This window comes from Bos taurus, chromosome 19 (genome assembly GCF_002263795.3).
Source record: "Bos taurus isolate L1 Dominette 01449 registration number 42190680 breed Hereford chromosome 19, ARS-UCD2.0, whole genome shotgun sequence".
NCBI lineage: Eukaryota > Metazoa > Chordata > Mammalia > Artiodactyla > Bovidae > Bos > Bos taurus.
The window spans coordinates 18156522-18175553 of NC_037346.1; the positions used below are offsets into that span (position 1 = coordinate 18156522).

Here is a 19032-nt window from a genome sequence, read left to right on the forward strand (position 1 = left end):
TAGTATTACAAAATTGTTTTATTATTTGTGTCTCACTATATGGCTTTTTGAAAGCCAACATAAATCCTTTTTCATTCAAAAGAAAATTGAAAAAACCAAAGGTGAATCAGCATTAGGGCAATTAATATTGACATTACCCTAGACTATCAATTTTAAAATATTTTTTATGTGACAGTATGACACACTAGTTGCAACTGCTATTACTAGAACCGAAAGCAGGATTTCACATTAATTTTTCTCAACTTATTTGCTCCAGTGGATATATTTTTTTGGATATTTCCTATCTTAGCCAAGCCAAAATTTTTGTGCGTGTATTAACAATTCATAATATAAAAAACAAAACAGAATGCAGCTTTTATATTATTGAACTTTATGTACAAAATCATTTGATTTCAAATAAACATTTAATGTAAAAACAAACGTTCTTTTAAACTGAATTTTTTTTTTACATCTACTGTACCATTCAAATGCTTTATCATCTTACATGATTTCTTCAAAATCTCTTATCAAGGGTACATATAGAAAAGCTTTTTTTTATAAATAGAAACAAAGGGATTTTTTCAGCTTTTATTATAAGATGACATAAAAAGTTTACTCAACAGAAGTAATTTCATTACTATTTGGGGGAGGGAATCACCAACTTTTTGTGCAAACAATGCTAGCCTTCTTTTAAGCATTAAGAGCATAACTGCTTAAGAAATGACATAAGCAATAATTCTACACCTACATCTCCCCTAAAATAATCTATTTTTTTTTTTTTACATATGTGCACAGCTTTAGCAAATTAAAGCCCGAGAGAAATGCTCGAAATCCACTATGCAGAGGCATAATCAGAGTTTACTGTAACTCATCATTTGGAGAGCTTACCAATCAAGGAGTCTGTAATGAAAGCTGCAGTTTCCCTCTTTCCTATTTTTTTTTTAACACAAAAAAAATCAATGACTAGGAACTTAATACTGGATGACAAATCACATCCACACTATCAGTTAAATAGCCTCACAGTTAAACACATCTTAAAGACCAATCAAATCAGTATTTACATTTTATAAATTTCTGAAGACACCATTAGAAAGCTTATATATCCCTTCATTAAACAAAATAGGGAACTGCATCTGATGGTGGTGGAATGAAATTAAAAAAATTAAAAATACCTGTATTTACAGCAGCATTGATCCTTTATAAATAAAGAATATGAAAATGCAATTATCTTTAAGGATAATAAAAAATTGAGGTGATGTTACTCAACCACAGTGCTTGGAGTTGGACTAAAAATCTATTGGTGCTTGTTAATGTGCCAGTAGTGAAACCACTTTCTGTTGGAGAAAATCCAACTGTAAATATGTGCATGAGACACATATAACACAGGGCAAAACTGCTCACAACGATTCAAGTCAGCTTATCTGCATTGGATATTCTAATCATGAAATACATTACGAAGACATCCTTGCAAAGAAAAAAAAAAGTTACAACATTTTCTGGTTCATTTTTATAGAACATTTCCTCCCTCAAAAGTGGCATCTTAAAAATCTTAAACTTGTTCTTCCCTTGGTTTACAATCCTAATGAACAGATGTGAACAGCTGAATCTTCCATGTGATTACCTAATTGGGAAAGAAAAAAAAAACAGCAAAATGTTCAAGTTTAAAAAAATATACTGGGTGAGCAATGCACTAAAATTGTCCACATAAAAACAAATGGATGGTCAGTGACCTTAGAAGCCAACACTGACATTTCACTGACAATGTGAAAAATTAATGTGTTCTCAAACAGGCCTAAGATGAAGAAGTGCTATTTTTAAATTGTAAAATGAACTCACATAATGTAAAATACCTTGTGTTGTACTTTTGCATTCCAAATTGATAAATGATTTCAAAGTCAAGGATTAAGGTCTGATTGCAAACAGTACTGCAACATAATTTCACAAAAATCTTCAGTTTCTAAAAAAAGGAATCACATTCTAATTTTCCCTCCCCAAGAAAATGTCTCACAATTACAAAGTAGAAAAACAGCCAGTCACAAATGCCAAAAAAAAAAAAAAAAACCCCAACACATTATAAATATGAAATAATTTCTAGATTATCAATTCAGTATATTTCATAAGACAATTGTTGAAGTTAAAAATACTTTAAGGTATTGCTTTTCATGCTTGAACTTGAGAATATTTTAATGACATCAATAAAACTGATATGCGGGTAATGCTGCATACTGAAGTGAAGTAGAACCCTGATTAAAAATATCCTTGTTGAAATCATTTACTTCATCTGACAGTGCCTGTTTGGAACCTATGATTAAAAACAAAAACAGAACCCTTCCTAGAGGCTGAATTCCCTAGAATGAAATTTCAGTGTTTGTCCATAATGTGGGGGTTAAGCCTTTTCAGAGTTTTTGTTTTTTGCTCTGTTTTGAAACCCCTGAGACACCATCTGTTTCCAAAGCTTTCTCTTTTGAGTTAATTTCACTAAATCCATTTGCTGTCCCATTTTGTTCTTCAGTGACTTCTTCATTTGCAGGGGAAGCAGATTCTCCTTTTTCTAATTTTTGTTGCATTTCACGGAGCTTGGTAACAGCTTTATCTATTGACATTATGCTAATAAGATTAAAGTCATGCATGCTGACTAGATGAAGCATGAAGTTTCGACATAAATTCTTCTTAATTATTTTCTGTCCATAGTTTTCTACAAACAGCATACAGGCATGATTCATTTGATTGTCAGCAATAAACCTATTTAATAAAAACACAAACACATCAACAACAATACAAAGTATTTCTGTCAAAGGCCACAATGATAACTATTACAAGATAGTAAGACTATACCTAGGTAAGTGATGATTTAACTAGTAAAACTATAGTGAATCTGAGATTCGATCACCTGAATAAACTTACCATGTTAGAAATTTAAAGAGGTTTAATTTAACCAGAGCTTAAACAGATGTCATTTCTGTTTTTCCTAATGAAATTAGGAAGTTAGCAGTTAAAAATGTAAAATATTTTCTCTTGCCACTCCACTTTCATTAACTGTGTAACACTATTCTCTCAGTTTCCTATTTCAGAAGCAGTGTTTCTACACACTTTCAGTTAATGGTAAACTTTTGAAAAAATGAACATGTCACAACAATTGTGGTATAGTATGACTGTTTTGGTGGAAGACAATAAAATTTGAGAGAACCAAATTAAACCAAATAGGAGACGGATGTTCAATTACCCACTGAGACTCAAAACAGAATCTGTAAAATGTAAAAGCCTGATTGCGGATCTGAAAAAATACAAATAGTTTACCAACTACCTGCCACTTTGTAATGCCAGTTTATAGTGAACCTAGTATGCTGACAGATTCTTATGCTGACAGATTTGGATCAGGAATTAAAATATAACTCAATTAAGTAATTTGACTAAAATTCTATCTTGAAACTGGCATATCAGGACAAAAGGAGAAAGAGATTTCAGCCAAGCCTCCACATACATATTTACTCATAACTGAGTTTTAATGACTAGACCAGGGATGAAGCAAACATTTTCTGTAAAAGGCTAAACAGTAAGTATTTTAGGCTTTGCAAGCCATATGTGGGCTTTCCAGATGGTGCTAGTGGTAAATAAAGACCTCCTGCCAACGCAGGAGACACAAGAGACGCGAGTTTGATCCTTAGGTTGGAAAGATCCCCTGGAGGAGGACATGGCAACCCACACCAGTATTCTTGCCTGGAGAATCCCATGGACAGAGGAGCCTGGTGGGCTACAGTCCATAGAGTCACAAAGAGTTGGACACGACTGAAACGAATTAGCAAGCCATATGTAATCTCTATTGTCTTCCTCTTTAATTTTTTTTACAACCCACTAAAAATGTGAAGACTATTCTTAGCTCAAGGCAGTTTACCAAAAAAAAAAAGGCTATAAGCGATGCACCCAGTCATCTGAACTAGAACTTAAAACACTTACGTCCTCCATTCCCCAAGAATAAAGAAAATAAAACGCCTCTTCCCATTTATTTCATTTAACCTTTAAAGGAAAAAACCTTAGATCCATGTGCTATAAAAGAAAGCCTTATTTGAGGGTCTAATACTAACGAAGGTAGAGAAGAATCTATGTACTGACAGGTAAATAGTTCACATAGGGAAGCAGATGTACAGGAAAAACAATGCTACAGCCCCAAAGGCATGAGAAATTAGGATTGTTCTACCCTCAGCTTTATGAAATGGTAGTAAGAAATAAGAAAAGCTGACTGTTTATATTTTACTCTGAATAATAAAGCAGTTAAAAATTTTGTTAATAATTGTGTTAGTGGTTTTCAGGATTTCCAGGTGTGTAGCACACGGTGTATTATTTATGTATTCCCTAGCAATAAAAGGAATAAAAGCTGGGTTATTAAAAAAACATTAACTAAAAACCTGCTGTTAGATGGAGCTAGCACCTTACTTAAACATTCTTTGAAGGTAACCATTTTTCTAATACCTGAATTAGGATATTTAGGACAAATTATACCTAAATTTTAAGTAAGATCCTAACACAGATTTACAGAATGTGAAGCAACAAAAAGAACATGAAGGAAATGGAATATTTAAATCTAGAAACACCCTACCCATGCTTCATGACATGGAGATTCCATAGTTTCATCACTTCTTTCTCTCCTTCATTAACATCAGAAAATTCCTCAATTTGCTTTTAGAAAAAAAGAGGGGAAAAAAACTTATTAGATGCAGAATAAATATAATTGGTATTTCTAAGAAAAAATTGTGAGAATGTTAAAAACAGAATTTTTTGTAACTAAAAATACAACTTATTTATATAGCAAAGCAGATGTTTCCAACATCCATTTAAGTGGTAATTTTAAAAGGGAAATCCTTATTAATGAAATAGTTGCCTTTAAATAAAATGAAAACACACAAAATCACAAGAAGAAAACCCGTATTTCCTTTAGTTGGTAACTATTAAAATGACACAATTACAAAAATTGTAGATTCCTGAATTCCTTAATTTAGAAAAATGCTCCTTAACATTAAATCAAAAATTTAATTCATATTAAAGTTATTAGTTTTCAAACAAAATCATTTCATCATAAAATTGTAAAATCATTGTCGATAATGATAATGATGATGATGGTAAGAGCAACAGAACAGTAATAATTACAGTAATGGTTTTTTCTCTTAGCCATTCGGGGTCTTTTTCATCTTCACTATCTACTTCCATTTCTTGTGGACGGAGAGGTAAACAAGTATCACTATGGAAATAGAGGCGGTTGTGTCCACTACTGTATGTTCGCTGCTGTTCCACTTCTCCATCTTCGGATTCAAGAAATTCAGACATACTTGCTTTTGTTCTTTTTGGCCTAATGAAAAGAAATGTTGATGTAATATTAAGTAACACAGAGAGGGCTCACACTACTCAGAGTACATTCCTTTCTTACAGAGGTTTCCACCTAGGCATGCACACAGAAACTTCTACTGGGAGACACTTCAATCTCCCTATAACCACTACAGCAGTAGCCACATTAACACAGGAAAAAGCTGTGAGGAGGAAGTGAGAAAACTGCTGTAGAAACAGGAGCCAGGGAGAGTTATAAAGCAGTATGCGACCCCAGAGACTTATTTAATACTGAAATAAGAAATGCCACCTAAACAGTAGTTTTGAATGGCTTCCCTTTATTCCTCAAACATCAATAAAGTCAGAAAATAAACTTTTGCCACATGCCCTTTTTACCTACCTGCACACAAGAATGTGTGTGATAGGTGTTCTCTTTACTGGTCCATTGCGACTAAAAGCAAATCCGGGCTGGCGATGAATATCCTGAGGATTTCCTGCATAGGAGCCATCATAACACTCGTTGATAGAAACATCTATCCTAGCACCTTTTGGATGATACTGTAACAAAAATGGCAAGGTGATCAGAAAAATAAAATATTAATTATCCTATCTTAAATACCTATTCCTCCAACTTAATTAAAACGTACTTGTGGGTTCTTAAATGTTTTGAAAACTAAAATAAGCCAGGCATACCAGCATGGTGAACAGGGGGCCAGAAGATCTGGAGTCAAAAAGATCCATGTTAAAATCCTGGCTGTGCCATTTATTGGCTTGGTAACTGTACAAATTATTTCTTGTCTGAGCAAGGATAAGGAAATTACCACTTAATTCAAAGAGCTGGGGTGAGGATTATGTGAGTCATTAGAGGTGCACTGTGCAAATATACACAAACACTGAGTCATTCATCGTAATTCATCCATAAACAATCCATTCAACGTGGAAACTTTGGCATCCTGCACAAAGTACAATTTCTGAAAGCCAAATTTTATCATAATGTATAATAGTAAGAAAAAATGAAAAACTACTTACAACATAATTGAAGATAAATCTGCTATGGCAGAGTTTAAGATGTTTAAGTAAGCTATAAAGTTTGCGGCAGTTCAGGGTGCACCAAGGGCAATGTAGGTCATCTCTTGCTTCAGTTTGTTGTCTCGTATTGTTGTTATAAAGGAACTTTAAAGATAACAAAAGACAAAAAGAACAGCAAATCTCCAACTTACATATCTCAAGATATTTTGTTTCAATATCAACTTTAAACATAGTTAAAATAATATAAAAGGAAAATCAAGTCAGAGGCATTCTATTTATTTATGTCAGAATATTTCAGATAGAACGTGCAAAACAAAAGTATCTCATGATTACTTAAAAGAAGGGTCAGCTATGTTTACCTGATAAAATATTCTTAATTTTTGTCGGTTTTCATTTGAAGTATCTTTTTCTTTTCTTGTTTGCAGATCTGTAGTCAATGATTCTTTAACAGCTGAAAACATACACTTTTAATGAAAATACTTGCTTCTAAAAAGTGAAATATCTGTTGTGAACATAATTAAACAATAAAGGTTTCACAAAATTCTTCTTGTGGCATTGAATACAATGTTTTCACCCTCAAGTGATTTCAGGGGAACAATCCCTTTATCAGCAACCTAACCAGATACTAAGGTCTTTACTGGTAGGATCCATTCTTTTTTCCCCTTTAAAATGTCCTAAAACATTAGGACACCTATCATGTTCTAAAACATTTAAAAAATAACCCCAAGTATTATACGTAGTCACTGTAATGCTTTAAGCACTTTGAGGTCAAAGTAAGGTTTTGCTTGGTCTTTGTATTTCCAGGGCACAACAGTGAGCAGACATCCACTCAATATTGGTTTAACAAATTAAATGAAAATGATTGTAATAATATCATTCCAAATCCAAAACATCATCATTAATAATTTTGGTGTATTATTTTACTGGCTTAAAAATGAAAATTTGTATTTCTCCTGACATAAGTAATCATTTCCTATGTAAAACTTTGTAAAAATCTTTTCTACTCAGTTTCCTGAAAACTCTTTTACTAGTATTTGGCCACAGAACACTTTGAGAAGTGCCCAGACTACAATTTCCTTGGGAAATCTTTCCCCTGACAGGGGTCATTTCTTACATCTCCTAAAACTGACTCTAACTACAGTTGACTTGCACACAGCTAATGGATGGACTTGAGTGGTATATGTCAAAGACAGCTCCCTTCTGTCTTCTTAAACAGTCTTAGATAAAACACATGGATACCCTCAGGTCAAGGACAGTGTTCTCATCAGGCAGATAAAAAATGAAAGAATACTGCAACATGGGCCTTAACCCAACAGAGCTAACTGCTACAATTTGTAAATGTTTCTCCTCTTAAAAATTTACTACAAAATTTAACCTGATAAAATTCAGGTTATAATAATCCTCTTCCAGCCCCCAAATTGTTCAAATATTCTTAAATGGTTAAGTCAGTTCCATAATATAAACAAATTTTTATGTAAATTTGAAAAAGCACATTGTTCCAAAGCCCTTTATAGCTGCAATTCAAAACTACAAAGCTCTGAAAACCAATCATTTTCTCATGAGTTTGGGACAAATTTATTTAATGGAAAAACTTATCCTAAATTGACATAAAGCTATCTATAGACTATGACAAAGTCTTTGACTGTGTGGATCACAATAAACTGTGGAAAATTCTGAAAGAGATGGGAATACCAGACCACCTGACCTGCCTCTTGAGAAACCTATATGCAGGTCAGGAAGCAAGTTTATAACTGGACATGAACAACAGACTGGTTCCAAATAGGAAAAGGAGTATGTCAAGGCTGTGTATTGTCACCTTACTTAACTTCTATGCAGAGTACATCATGAGAAACGCTGGGCTGGAAGAAGCACAAGCTGGAATCAAGATTGCCAGGAGAAATATCAATAACCTCAGATAGGTAGATGACACCACCCTTATGGCAGAAAGTGACAAGGAACTAAAAAGCCTTTTGATGAAAGTGAAAGTGGAGAGTGAAAAAGTTGGCTTAGAGCTCAACATTCAGAAAATGAAGATCATGGCATCTGGTCCCATCACTTCATGGGAAACAGATGGGGAAACAGTGTCAGACTTTATTTTTGGGGGCTCCAAAATCACTGCAGATGGTGACTGCAGCCATGAAATTAAAAGACGCTTACTCCTTGGAAGGAAAGCTATGACCAACCTAGATAGCATATTCAAAAGCAGAGACATTACTTTGCCAACAAAGATCCGTCTAGTCAAGGCCATGGTTTTTCCAGTAGTCATGTATGGATGTGAGAGTTGGACTGTGAAGAAAGCTGAGCGCCGAAGAATTGATGCTTTTGAACTGTGGTGTTGGAGAAGACTCTTGAGAGTCCCTTGGACTGCAAGGAGATCCAACCAGTCCCTTCTAAAGGAGATCAGTCCTGGGTGTTCTTTGGAAGGAATGATGCTAAAGCTGAAACTCCAATCCTTTGGCCACCTCATGCGAAGAGCTGACTCATTGGAAAAGACTCTGATGCTGGGAGGGATTGGGGGCAGGAGGAAAAGGGGATGACAGAGGATGAGATGGCTAGATGGCATCACCGACTCAATGGACATGAGTTTGGGTGAACTCTGGGAGTTGGTGACGGACAGGGAGGCCTGGCGTGCTGCAATTCATAGGGTCGCAGAGTCGGACACGACTGAGCGACTGAACTGAACTGAGACCTCATTTGAAGATATTATGTAATATATGGCATATATACTATATATTATACCATGATTCTAAAATTAAAAAATCTCCAAAATTCCCACATACATCTAGTGAATAAAGTACTGTTGATCAGCACTTCATCACAAAACTTTAGGAGAATCGTAATTTACTCATAATGTGTCTAGTAAGTCAAATAATATTTCCGAAGATTACTGGAGCAAAAGACAAATTAATCTAAAACCTAAGTCCTAACTCTGCAAAGCATTATTTTGACAGCAAAGTTTTCATACCAATAGTTTGAGTAGGTTTTACTGAACCAGGCTTATTTTCTTGATGAAGACTCTCTGAATTTCTAGTGGCAAGAGGTTTGGCTATAGGAGCTGTAGATTTATCATTGGTCTCTCCTGTCCAACGAAGAGTGAACTGCAATGTAGGTCCCTGAGAAAATGTTTCAAATGGAGGCAGTCTCTAAAAAAGAAAAAACATGACAACAGTGAAGATCCCAAAAACTGAATTGAAAGAAATTGTAGGAGTAAAAAAAAAATACTTATTATGACATATTAATGTAGAACTGACTTCAATCAACAGATTTTTCCTTTAAAAACCCCCAAATGCCTACATGGATAGCCAGGAAAATAAAGTAAATGTATGGCGCAGTAAAGACTGTATATAGTACTAGAGGGCTCAGACTGGCAATTGCTACACTGGTTCCCCATACAAACACTGGCCCAATACAGCCAGATTTTCAGACTTTTTTTTTAAGTTCATATGAAAAATACTCCCATTTTTATTTGCTGGTAACTAACAAATTAAAAAAAAAAAAAAAAAACTATGGTACCCAAAGCCTGCCAGTTTGCAACTTCTCTAAAGATGACCAATTACTTCTGACTGAATTGAATGGTTTTAGCAATGAATAATTTTTGACTTCTCAGCTTCACAACGACTGCCCTTGGTTCTCACTCTGAATTTCAGGACACTGAGGCTTTCCTCCTCCACTTTCAATCACTTACAAAACCACTCTTCCCTTGGTCTCCTTAATTAGTTCCTAGTCAACATTTAGCCACAAGCCCCAATCTCTCACCCATCCTCAAGGATTTACCTATTAGATTATTCCCAAATTGCTTCTCCCTTCTTTACACTTAGAGCTCTAAACATTGTCACTTGGATATCCAGGTCATCCTGAACTAAAATATGTTTAGACATGAATCTATTATCTTTTCCTCTCAAGTACACTTATTTTTGTCCCAAGCATTATCATTCTACTAGTGGCCCTAAAGGAGAAGGAAATGGCAACCCACTCCAGTGTTCTTGCCTGGAGAATCCCAGGGACAGGGGAGCCTGGTGGGCTGCCGTCTATGGGGTCGCACAGAGTCGGACACGACTGAAGCAACTTAGCAGCAGCAGCAGTAACCCTAAACTAAAAATTTCACAATTACATTTGAAACCTATTCTTGCTATTCTCATATAATTACCATGTACAGATTCTTACTACAGTATCTTATTACTAGAGAGCAGTATCTCAGCTGCTCTGCTTCTGATTTTTACTTCTCAATCCATATTCAGGAGACCAAGTAATTTTTGTCAAAGATGCTTTCATGTTATTCCTTTTTATAGAAATCTTCAATGATTTCCTATTTTACTGCCACACAAGTCTAACCTCCTTCTACATCTTTATTACAAATAATCCTTTAAAACTATAATTTTAGACTGTAGTGACGTGAAAGGGTAATCATATAAACCAATTCTGACAGAGTGAGTCCGTATCTAGGAATTTATCTTGTAAAAATACTTGCAATGCAAAAAGATACATGTACAAGAGTACAAGTATACTCACAACATTTGTTAAAATGTAAAAAAAATTAAAATAAATTATCAACTTAAGTGACATTAGTTTAGCAACTTATGGGACATTTACTTAAAAGAATAACATAGAGCTGTTAAAAAGAAGCAAATCTATATGACCTGACTTAAAAGGATACCTCAATTTCTTGGGAAAACCCCCAAGCTCATGTATCAGTTCAATTCAGTTGCTCAGTCGTGTCCGACTCTTTGCAACCCCATGGACTGCAGCATGTGTATAAAGTCTTATAATGAGTATAAACTCATATATAATAATTCTATTTTCTCATGAAGAAATTTAAACTTTAAAAAAGAAATTTAATATTGTCTCAATTTCTTGGAAAAACCTCAAAACTCATACACAATAATCCTATTTTCTCAAGGATAAATTTAGACTTTAAAAAATTTAAAACATAAAAATAACAAATACCTGCAGAAAATTCAAGCACTATAGATACATATAAATAAGTTATTTAAAATCCCATCACCTGAAAGTAACCACTATTATGCTTAATTTTAGAAAAGGTGGTTGTGTTATTATGTAAAAATTGAGTATCATGGAAATCTTGTCAAAATATTACCCTTTTTAATGGCTATCATTCTAAGAGTTAAGGTGTTTCCAATTTATCACTATTTAAAAATTTCAGGCAAGACTTGTTACCTAGATCTTTTATCTAGGTACTACCTTGTGACAAAATTGTAAAATATAAACTGTTATATCAAATTGTTAATGACTATATACACAATTAAAACTTTCATTTATATTGTCAGTCTCCCCTCCAGTAAAGTTACATCAACTTATTCTTAACTTAAAGCATTCTTTAAGAATATATGTCCCCACATCTCCAACTAGAAACTGTCAACTTCTTTTAACTGTTGTCAAACTAGTAATCAAAAGCTAGTAATCTCTGATTTTGTTTGCATGTCTCTGAATACTAGTAAAGTTGAGTATCTTTTTAAAAAGTTTACTAGCAAAACTAATACAATAAAGTTTAAAAATAAAATAAAAAAAATCAAAAAATAAAAATAAAAAAATAAAAAGTTTACTAGTCATCTATCTGTTGAGCTGTCACACTGTTCTTTATCCATGTCTCCTAATTAGACTGCTTTTTATTAATTGCATATTCATATTAGCCTTTTGTATGTTACAAATATTTGCCCCAGTCCATCATTTGGTTTTAACTTTAGATTTTTAAAGTATAGAAACGACTCGTTTTAATTAGTCGTTTTTATGATTTCTAGCTTTTGTATCATACCTAGAAGGGCTTTTCTCATAGCAAGATTATATTAATATTCATCTGTCTTTTTTCTGAAGCTATGCAGTGTTAATTTTTACATTTACATTTATGAGCCTTCTGGAATTTGTTAGGTCTAAATTTATTTCCAGATGGCTAGAGAGTAATTCTGTCACATAGATAATAAACGGTTTATCTTTCCCACACAGATCTAACACCAATTTTATCACAGATTAAACTCAAAACTATTTCAAGACTATGCTTCAGTGATGTGCTTGTCTATTCCTATACTTGCACCATAAATTTAAGTTATTTTATTGTTATCTGGAAAGTAAAGGTTCTCAAAAAACTTTTCCATAATTTTCCGTAGTACTATTACACACTGTTTTAGGTTAACTTTAGACTAATCTTAAGGCTTAAGAAAAAAAAAATCCTTTCAGGATTTTGCTTGTGCTGCTACACTGATCTAATATATTTAGAAACAAATGACACTGGTTCTATTGTCTGCCTATCCAAGAAATGTATGTATGCCTATTTTTAAGTCTCTTAAAAGTTATTTTAAGCCTGTTTCATCTAAGATTTAAAGATTTCCTGATAAGTTTATTATTGGTCAGATGTTACCTGCTGTTACTATGATTGGGATTTAAAATATCAGTCAACATTTATTGAGCACTTATTTTATGCCAGGCACGGTGCTAAGCATCTTTCATTAATTATTTCATTTAATCCATCAATTCTATGCCTTGCTTAACAGATGAGAAAACTGAGACACAAGGATTAAGTAACTTGCCAGATGCCACATAACTACAAGTGGAGATTTGAACCTGGTGGTCTGGCTCCAAGGATGATGCCTTCCATTAAATACTCTGACTAGATAATTTTGATTTGTGTTTTTCAAGGTATTAAAAAAAAGGACTCTTCCTTCCAATATGAATTCCTTTCAACATGAATTTCCATTCGGGGAAGAAAACATCAATCAGAAATGGGAGTTTGTAACTATAACGTGCTCAGTCTTCTGAGTAGTCCATACCTTCCCATCAAGAATAGTCTCCCATGTTGCTCTTTTCTTGCTTATTGGACATTCTTCCATTTCCTGCATGGCTACTTCATATTCCCCATCTAAAAGCTGTAAGCGCCTGTTAGACAAACACATACACTTTAAAGTAACCTGAGTATTATTGTAAGTACACAAATTCTACATCTTTAGATTTATATTCAAAAGCAATTATTAAATTTATAAACTAGCTTACATTCCCAACAAGATTTAAAAATATACCTACACTCCATTCCTGGCCAAAAATTTTTTTAAATGATTTGTACTAATAACTATTACTAGAGAATTACTTCATTACTGTAGCTACTCAGATATAACTTAAAACATTTAAAGTATAATATGCTTACGGTCTTAAAACTTAGTAAGTTTTAAATATTAAGTATAAAGCATGTGTGCAGGCTTTATACTTTTAGAAATGAAATAACAACAGTGTTTTAATACTTGCCTTAGGGAGCCACTAAGAATTACGTCTGCTATCTTTAATTATTGTAAATACTTGAACTAGAATTCTTGACTCAGCAAACTGATGATTATGACAAATCAGATAATTATAAGATCCTAAGGGGGCACCTGGCACATATAGGTGCTCAATAAACATTTCACAGGTGAATGAATATGTGGAATACTGGTTGAATCAAAGAATCAATTAAATTAAACCCATACTCACAGTACAGTTTTAATGTGTGTGTACATATTTGTGTGTGTATATATAGTTTTTTATTTTTTCCATACCATTAAACACTGGTAACACTACTAACCTAAATACCATTCTCCAACCATATCCAATAGTTAACTATATATCAAGAATCTGGCATCTCATCAGTCTTAGAGAAATCCTCTCAGGTGATATTAGCTGACATTTATTGAGTGCTTACTATGTGCCAGGCCCTATTTTAAAGACTTTATTTACATGGTTCATTTAATTTTCCCAACAACTCTGTGAAGTAGATGCTATTACTTTACTGTTCAGAAGAGGAAACGGGGGCATAGACAGGGTTAAATAACTTGCTTTAAGGTGACACAGTGAGTAGCCAGAGCTAGCAATACAATACAGATAGCCTGTCTCTAAAGTCTGATTCTTAATAGCAAATGATTTCAAGAACTTAAGAATTTTTGTCTTTATGTTGTGCTACTTGAATTTTTTCTACTTCAATATATCAGCTTAATATTTTTTAAAGTTGATTTTATTAGTTTGAATAGATATTAATATTCTTCTAAAATGGAAAGGAGCTCTCCTCACACATTTACATGGCTACATAGCATTCTGTTTTATGGCTGTACATTTTGATGGCTACAATCCAATTTACTCTCCTATCTGTAATGTATGAAGAGTCCCTTTTCCCCCACAGCCTCATCAATGGTACTTTACCAAGTTTTTTGATACCTGTCAAACTGGTAAGTGAAAAAAATGACATCTCAATGCATTTTTATATTCAGATGTTTTACCTTTTAGTTGTTTAAAAACCATATATATTTTCTTTTCTTATATTTTCATGATATCCCTTCCTCATTCTATTCGTCTGTTGTGTTTTCCTTTTTACTTAATATGATCTGTATGTATTAGAGGAATGAGGTATCCATTGATATCTACATATTGTGAATTCAAATTAATTTTCTTCTGACTTGTCATTTTTATTTCAACTTGGCTTACAATGGTGTTTTTGTTTTCAAAAGGAAAGGAAAGTGAAGTCGCTCAGTCGTGTCCGACTCTTTGCGACCCCATGGACTGCAGTCTCCCAGTCTCCCAGTCTCCTCTGTCAATGGGATTTTCCAGGCAAGAGTACTGGAGTGGGTTGCCATTTCCTTCTCCAGGGGATCTTCCCGACTCAGGGATTGAACCCAGGTCTCCCGCATTGCAGGCATACGCTTTACCCTCTAAGCCACCAGGGAAGCCCATTTTTTAAAAGAAGTTTTTTATTTTGCTCCATATTCGTATTTTTCGATATGGCTTTTGATTTTTACTCTTTAAGGAGACTTTAACTTCTCAGAAATTATAAAACAAATTTTTAAACATCTAATCCCCAGATCTTGGCTGGCAAATACTTTTCCTCTATTAACAGGAACCATGACTCTTAAGAAAGACCCAATTCCAGAGCAGAGGTAGGAAAAGGAGAATGTAAAGCCTGGAATAGCTAGAATACTCCAGAAAACAAGGAAATAAATGAATAAAAATAAGTCAAAGAGACTTAGGAACCTGCTTGGAGCTCCAGAGCTCCTCCTGAGCAAATTTAGGACAATCTGAACATTAAAACAGCAACAGAAATAGATTAAAACAGACTGAATAAAAGTGGAATTCATTAATCCATACTTGATACCGTTACAATGGAGAAATATGACCACCACTTTAACCAAATGATCAAACCAAGCTGTGTCTGGGACATGCACAAAGAACACATCATCAATTAGTGTTCCTACCCAAAATGTTTAACCTGAATCTAAACATGAAACAATCACAAAAGTCCAAAATGGAATACATTCTGCAAAACTACAGGCCTGTATTTAAAGTGTCACAGAAGGAAGGAAAGCGGGAGGTGGGGACCGGAAAACTATTCCAAATTGAAGGAGACTGAATATATACAACAATGGACAACTAGCTACAGATCACAATCCTTGACTATGGCGAGGAGGGAGCAGAAAAGTACATTACTGAGGCAACTGGGGAGACAGCACTGTATTTTTGTCTCATGTTAGCTTTTCTGCATATGGTAGATGTATTGTGGTTATGGAGGTTAATGTCCTTGCTCTCAGGAGATCTGGGGTAAGTTTAGGAATAAGAAATGGAATCAAGTGTCCATGATCTAACCCTCAAATGGTTTATCACAAAAATACTCATGAATAAAGCACATGTTGTAAAATGTCAACAAATTATGAATCTAGGTGAAGGATACATGGGTATTAACTACCTGCATTTTTCCTTCAACTTTTTTAAGTTTGAAAATTTCCAAAATTTAAGTTGGGAGAAAATTATTTTATGATTTCCTCTTGGTACTTTTTTAAAAGCAGTTTTTATATGTATACCTGTAGCTGATTCGTGTTGATGTATGGTGGAAACCAATACAATATTTTAAAGCTATTATCTTTCAATTAAAAATAAAACTTTTAAAAAGGCAGTTGTTTTTAAATACACAAGGAATATGTTAACATATTTAAGGTAGAAAGAATTTTTAAAAGAATATAATGTACCTCTCCTCCTACACTGCCTAAAATAGAACATTTACTAACATTGATGAAGTCCAGTGTATGACATCCTAATTGCTTTTCCCACAGACATAACCCCTTTCAAATTTCTGACTTGAGAGAAACAATGTCGCTGACATTAAGTGACAGATTCAAAGACAATATGGTAGCAAAATCAATGGCACTATTCCTAATCACCTTTGCTTTCCCATTAAAAGCCCCGAACCTTTCTTTACCCTGGTGGCTAGTCAGTGGATTCTATCAAGGCAATCATCTACTTTTTAAAGAGCAGGAGAAACGCACTAGTTGGCTTGGCTTTCTCCTATCCCTGACTGACAGTGAAATGTGTTCACTACCGGTGAGCACCTCAGGACAAGAAATCATGGCATATTACAGGTTTCATCCTCTAATTGTACCAAAAAAAGAATACTGCATTCGCTTCCCAGAGGTTCTATACTGGCACTAAGGTGCTTAATTCCTAAGTGAAAACTGCAGAAATGATTATAAATCCAAGTGTTCCTTCCTACCATGTGTCAAATGCACAGAGAGCCACACAATGATGATAACACACAATTTTCTTCCTTAACTCAGGTAAATATATAATCTCAATATTTGCATGAAGCCCACTTCATTCAGGTCTCTGCTCAAATATGACCTTCTCCCAGAGGCTTTCTCTATAAAACAACCATTTATTCTCTTATTTTTCTTCACAGCATTCTCACTAAGTACATTAGCTAATATAATTTTGGGGAGTAGTACCTGTTTCCTCTACTAGAATTTAAGCTCCATGAGGGCAGGGGTTTTGCTGCCTCATGGGTGAAAACAGTAACTAACAAAGAAGGAGACACAGAAAATACTTGCTGAATAAACAATCTTAACTGAACATTCAAACAACTCATCAGTGTTTATTGCTTTCTACGTGATAAAGAGAAAAGTTTAGTATTTGCAATTTGTTTTTCAATCCATAAGAATAAAGAGAAGGCAAAGAAACAGTATCACCACTATATTCTGCTTCAAAATAAAAACATTCCTAAAACATGGGAGCCTTGCCTGTCCATCAACATTACCTGTTTTTATCAAATACTGTCATTTGTGCAACAAACGTTTTTTCCCCATCTTCACGATTTCGTTTTCTTCTAGCTGGAAGTTCTTCATTGACATCTGAATTTGACAAACATTACTCATGAATCAAATATTCAAGCAAATACACCATATTTATGACATTTGGACCCTTCACATAGCATATACTCTATCCCAAATGAGGTACAGGAAGTTGTAATATAATACCCAGACTTACACCCTTCAATTTTATGTTTTTACCTTATGTGTATGTTCTTACTTTTTAATATTCATTGCCATTATTAACCCCACATTTTTGCAGATGTTAGTTTCTATTCAGAATGATCTTCCCTGCTAGGCAAGGAGAAAAAAATTCCTCATTCATGGTTACTTTCCAAGAACTTCAAAGAATGCCTCAAGACTCAAAGATTATTTTTGTCAAGGTATTTCTCCACTAACCTTCAAAAATACCTCTATTATACCATGGATCATTTAGCTGCAATTATATTTTATGTTTATCCCTGTATTCTAGGTTATGAGCCTTTGGAAGATGGGACTGGATTTCTTAATCATATTTGTGTCCTGAGCACCTATATGTTATATGAATAGTTACCTCAAAGGTGGATTCAGAACAGTTGTGGAGGATAGAAGGATAGATATGTGGTAAGTATAATACAATGTTAACTGTAGAATCTAAGTGGTAGATAAACAGTTGTTCACTACCAAATTCTTTTGAATGTTCTGTATGTATGAAATTCTTCACATGCTGGGGGAAGGGATGAATTATTTGCTCAGACACTAATTTAAATACCAGTCTTTTCCATCCAGTGTTCAATATATACATGTATTTTTTTACTACATGAAATGTTTCACCATATAATAATGAAAATTTTACAAATTAAATACCTAGTATAGCACAATAACCAATAGTGTAAGCACCAGGCCAATCTACCATAAAATTAATTATCTCATTAGAGATTTCCTAATAAAGGCCATGTTGTTAGAGCACATGCAGTAACTTCTAGTTCTACATCATTTTCCCCTCTAAACAATTATTAAAATGACTAAAAAATAAAGAAATATTTTGTACACAATTATGAGTACTATGAAGATGCACTACTTCAATCATTTTTACAGTTCATCTTAATCTCCAACAATAAAATCTAGTAAAATTATTAAAATAAAAATTACCAATATTTTCATTGGTTTCTCCATTAATCATCCCATTATACTCTCTTCTTCCTGGACGAGTCACTCTAAATAGCAATGAGTAAGACTTCACCATATGGCTGTTACTAGGTTCAAATTCATTACTGGAAACTGCAAGGGATGGGAAGTTTCCAGGTTTTGTTTGATTGAGGTCAGGATTCAAAGGCACCTGCTTTTTACCTGTAGGAACTTGCCTTATCGGACAACTTACATCCTGCAAAGGCAAAGATTATTATATTTATTTATGTATATGCAATGATAAGAATGATAATAAAACCTCTAATCACAGCTATAGGAAGTACAGTTTAGGGCATGATTTCCAAATGGCATGCTAAGATTCTAAACAAAGGTCTGAAAATTGTGATGAAGCACAAAGAAAATATCAATCAACTATCTTTCAAATATTAACACAATTGAGGACTTCCTCAATATAATGAAAATAATGATACAGTATATCTTA

General features: G+C 33.9%; 1 protein-coding gene across 3 annotated transcripts in view; it reads right to left on the reverse strand.

The window, feature by feature from the left end:
* The window catches only part of SUZ12 (SUZ12 polycomb repressive complex 2 subunit), a 39724-nt gene continuing 20692 nt past the window's right edge, over nt 1-19032 (reverse strand). For 2 of the 3 annotated variants that reach the window (XM_059878170.1, XM_005220026.5), the window contains 10 exons: nt 18555-18786; nt 17372-17465; nt 13104-13209; nt 9290-9467; nt 6684-6775; nt 6325-6468; nt 5696-5853; nt 5122-5320; nt 4574-4653; nt 350-2721 (listed from right to left, as the gene is read on the reverse strand). In XM_059878170.1, the coding sequence (XP_059734153.1) occupies nt 2376-2721; nt 4574-4653; nt 5122-5320; nt 5696-5853; nt 6325-6468; nt 6684-6775; nt 9290-9467; nt 13104-13209; nt 17372-17465; nt 18555-18786 (1629 nt within the window). In that variant the 3' untranslated portion in view covers nt 350-2375. Of the gene's footprint in view, nt 2722-4573; nt 4654-5121; nt 5321-5695; nt 5854-6324; nt 6469-6683; nt 6776-9289; nt 9468-13103; nt 13210-17371; nt 17466-18554; nt 18787-19032 lie in introns of all 3 variants that reach the window. The other variant, NM_001205587.3, reaches the window with a different exon arrangement.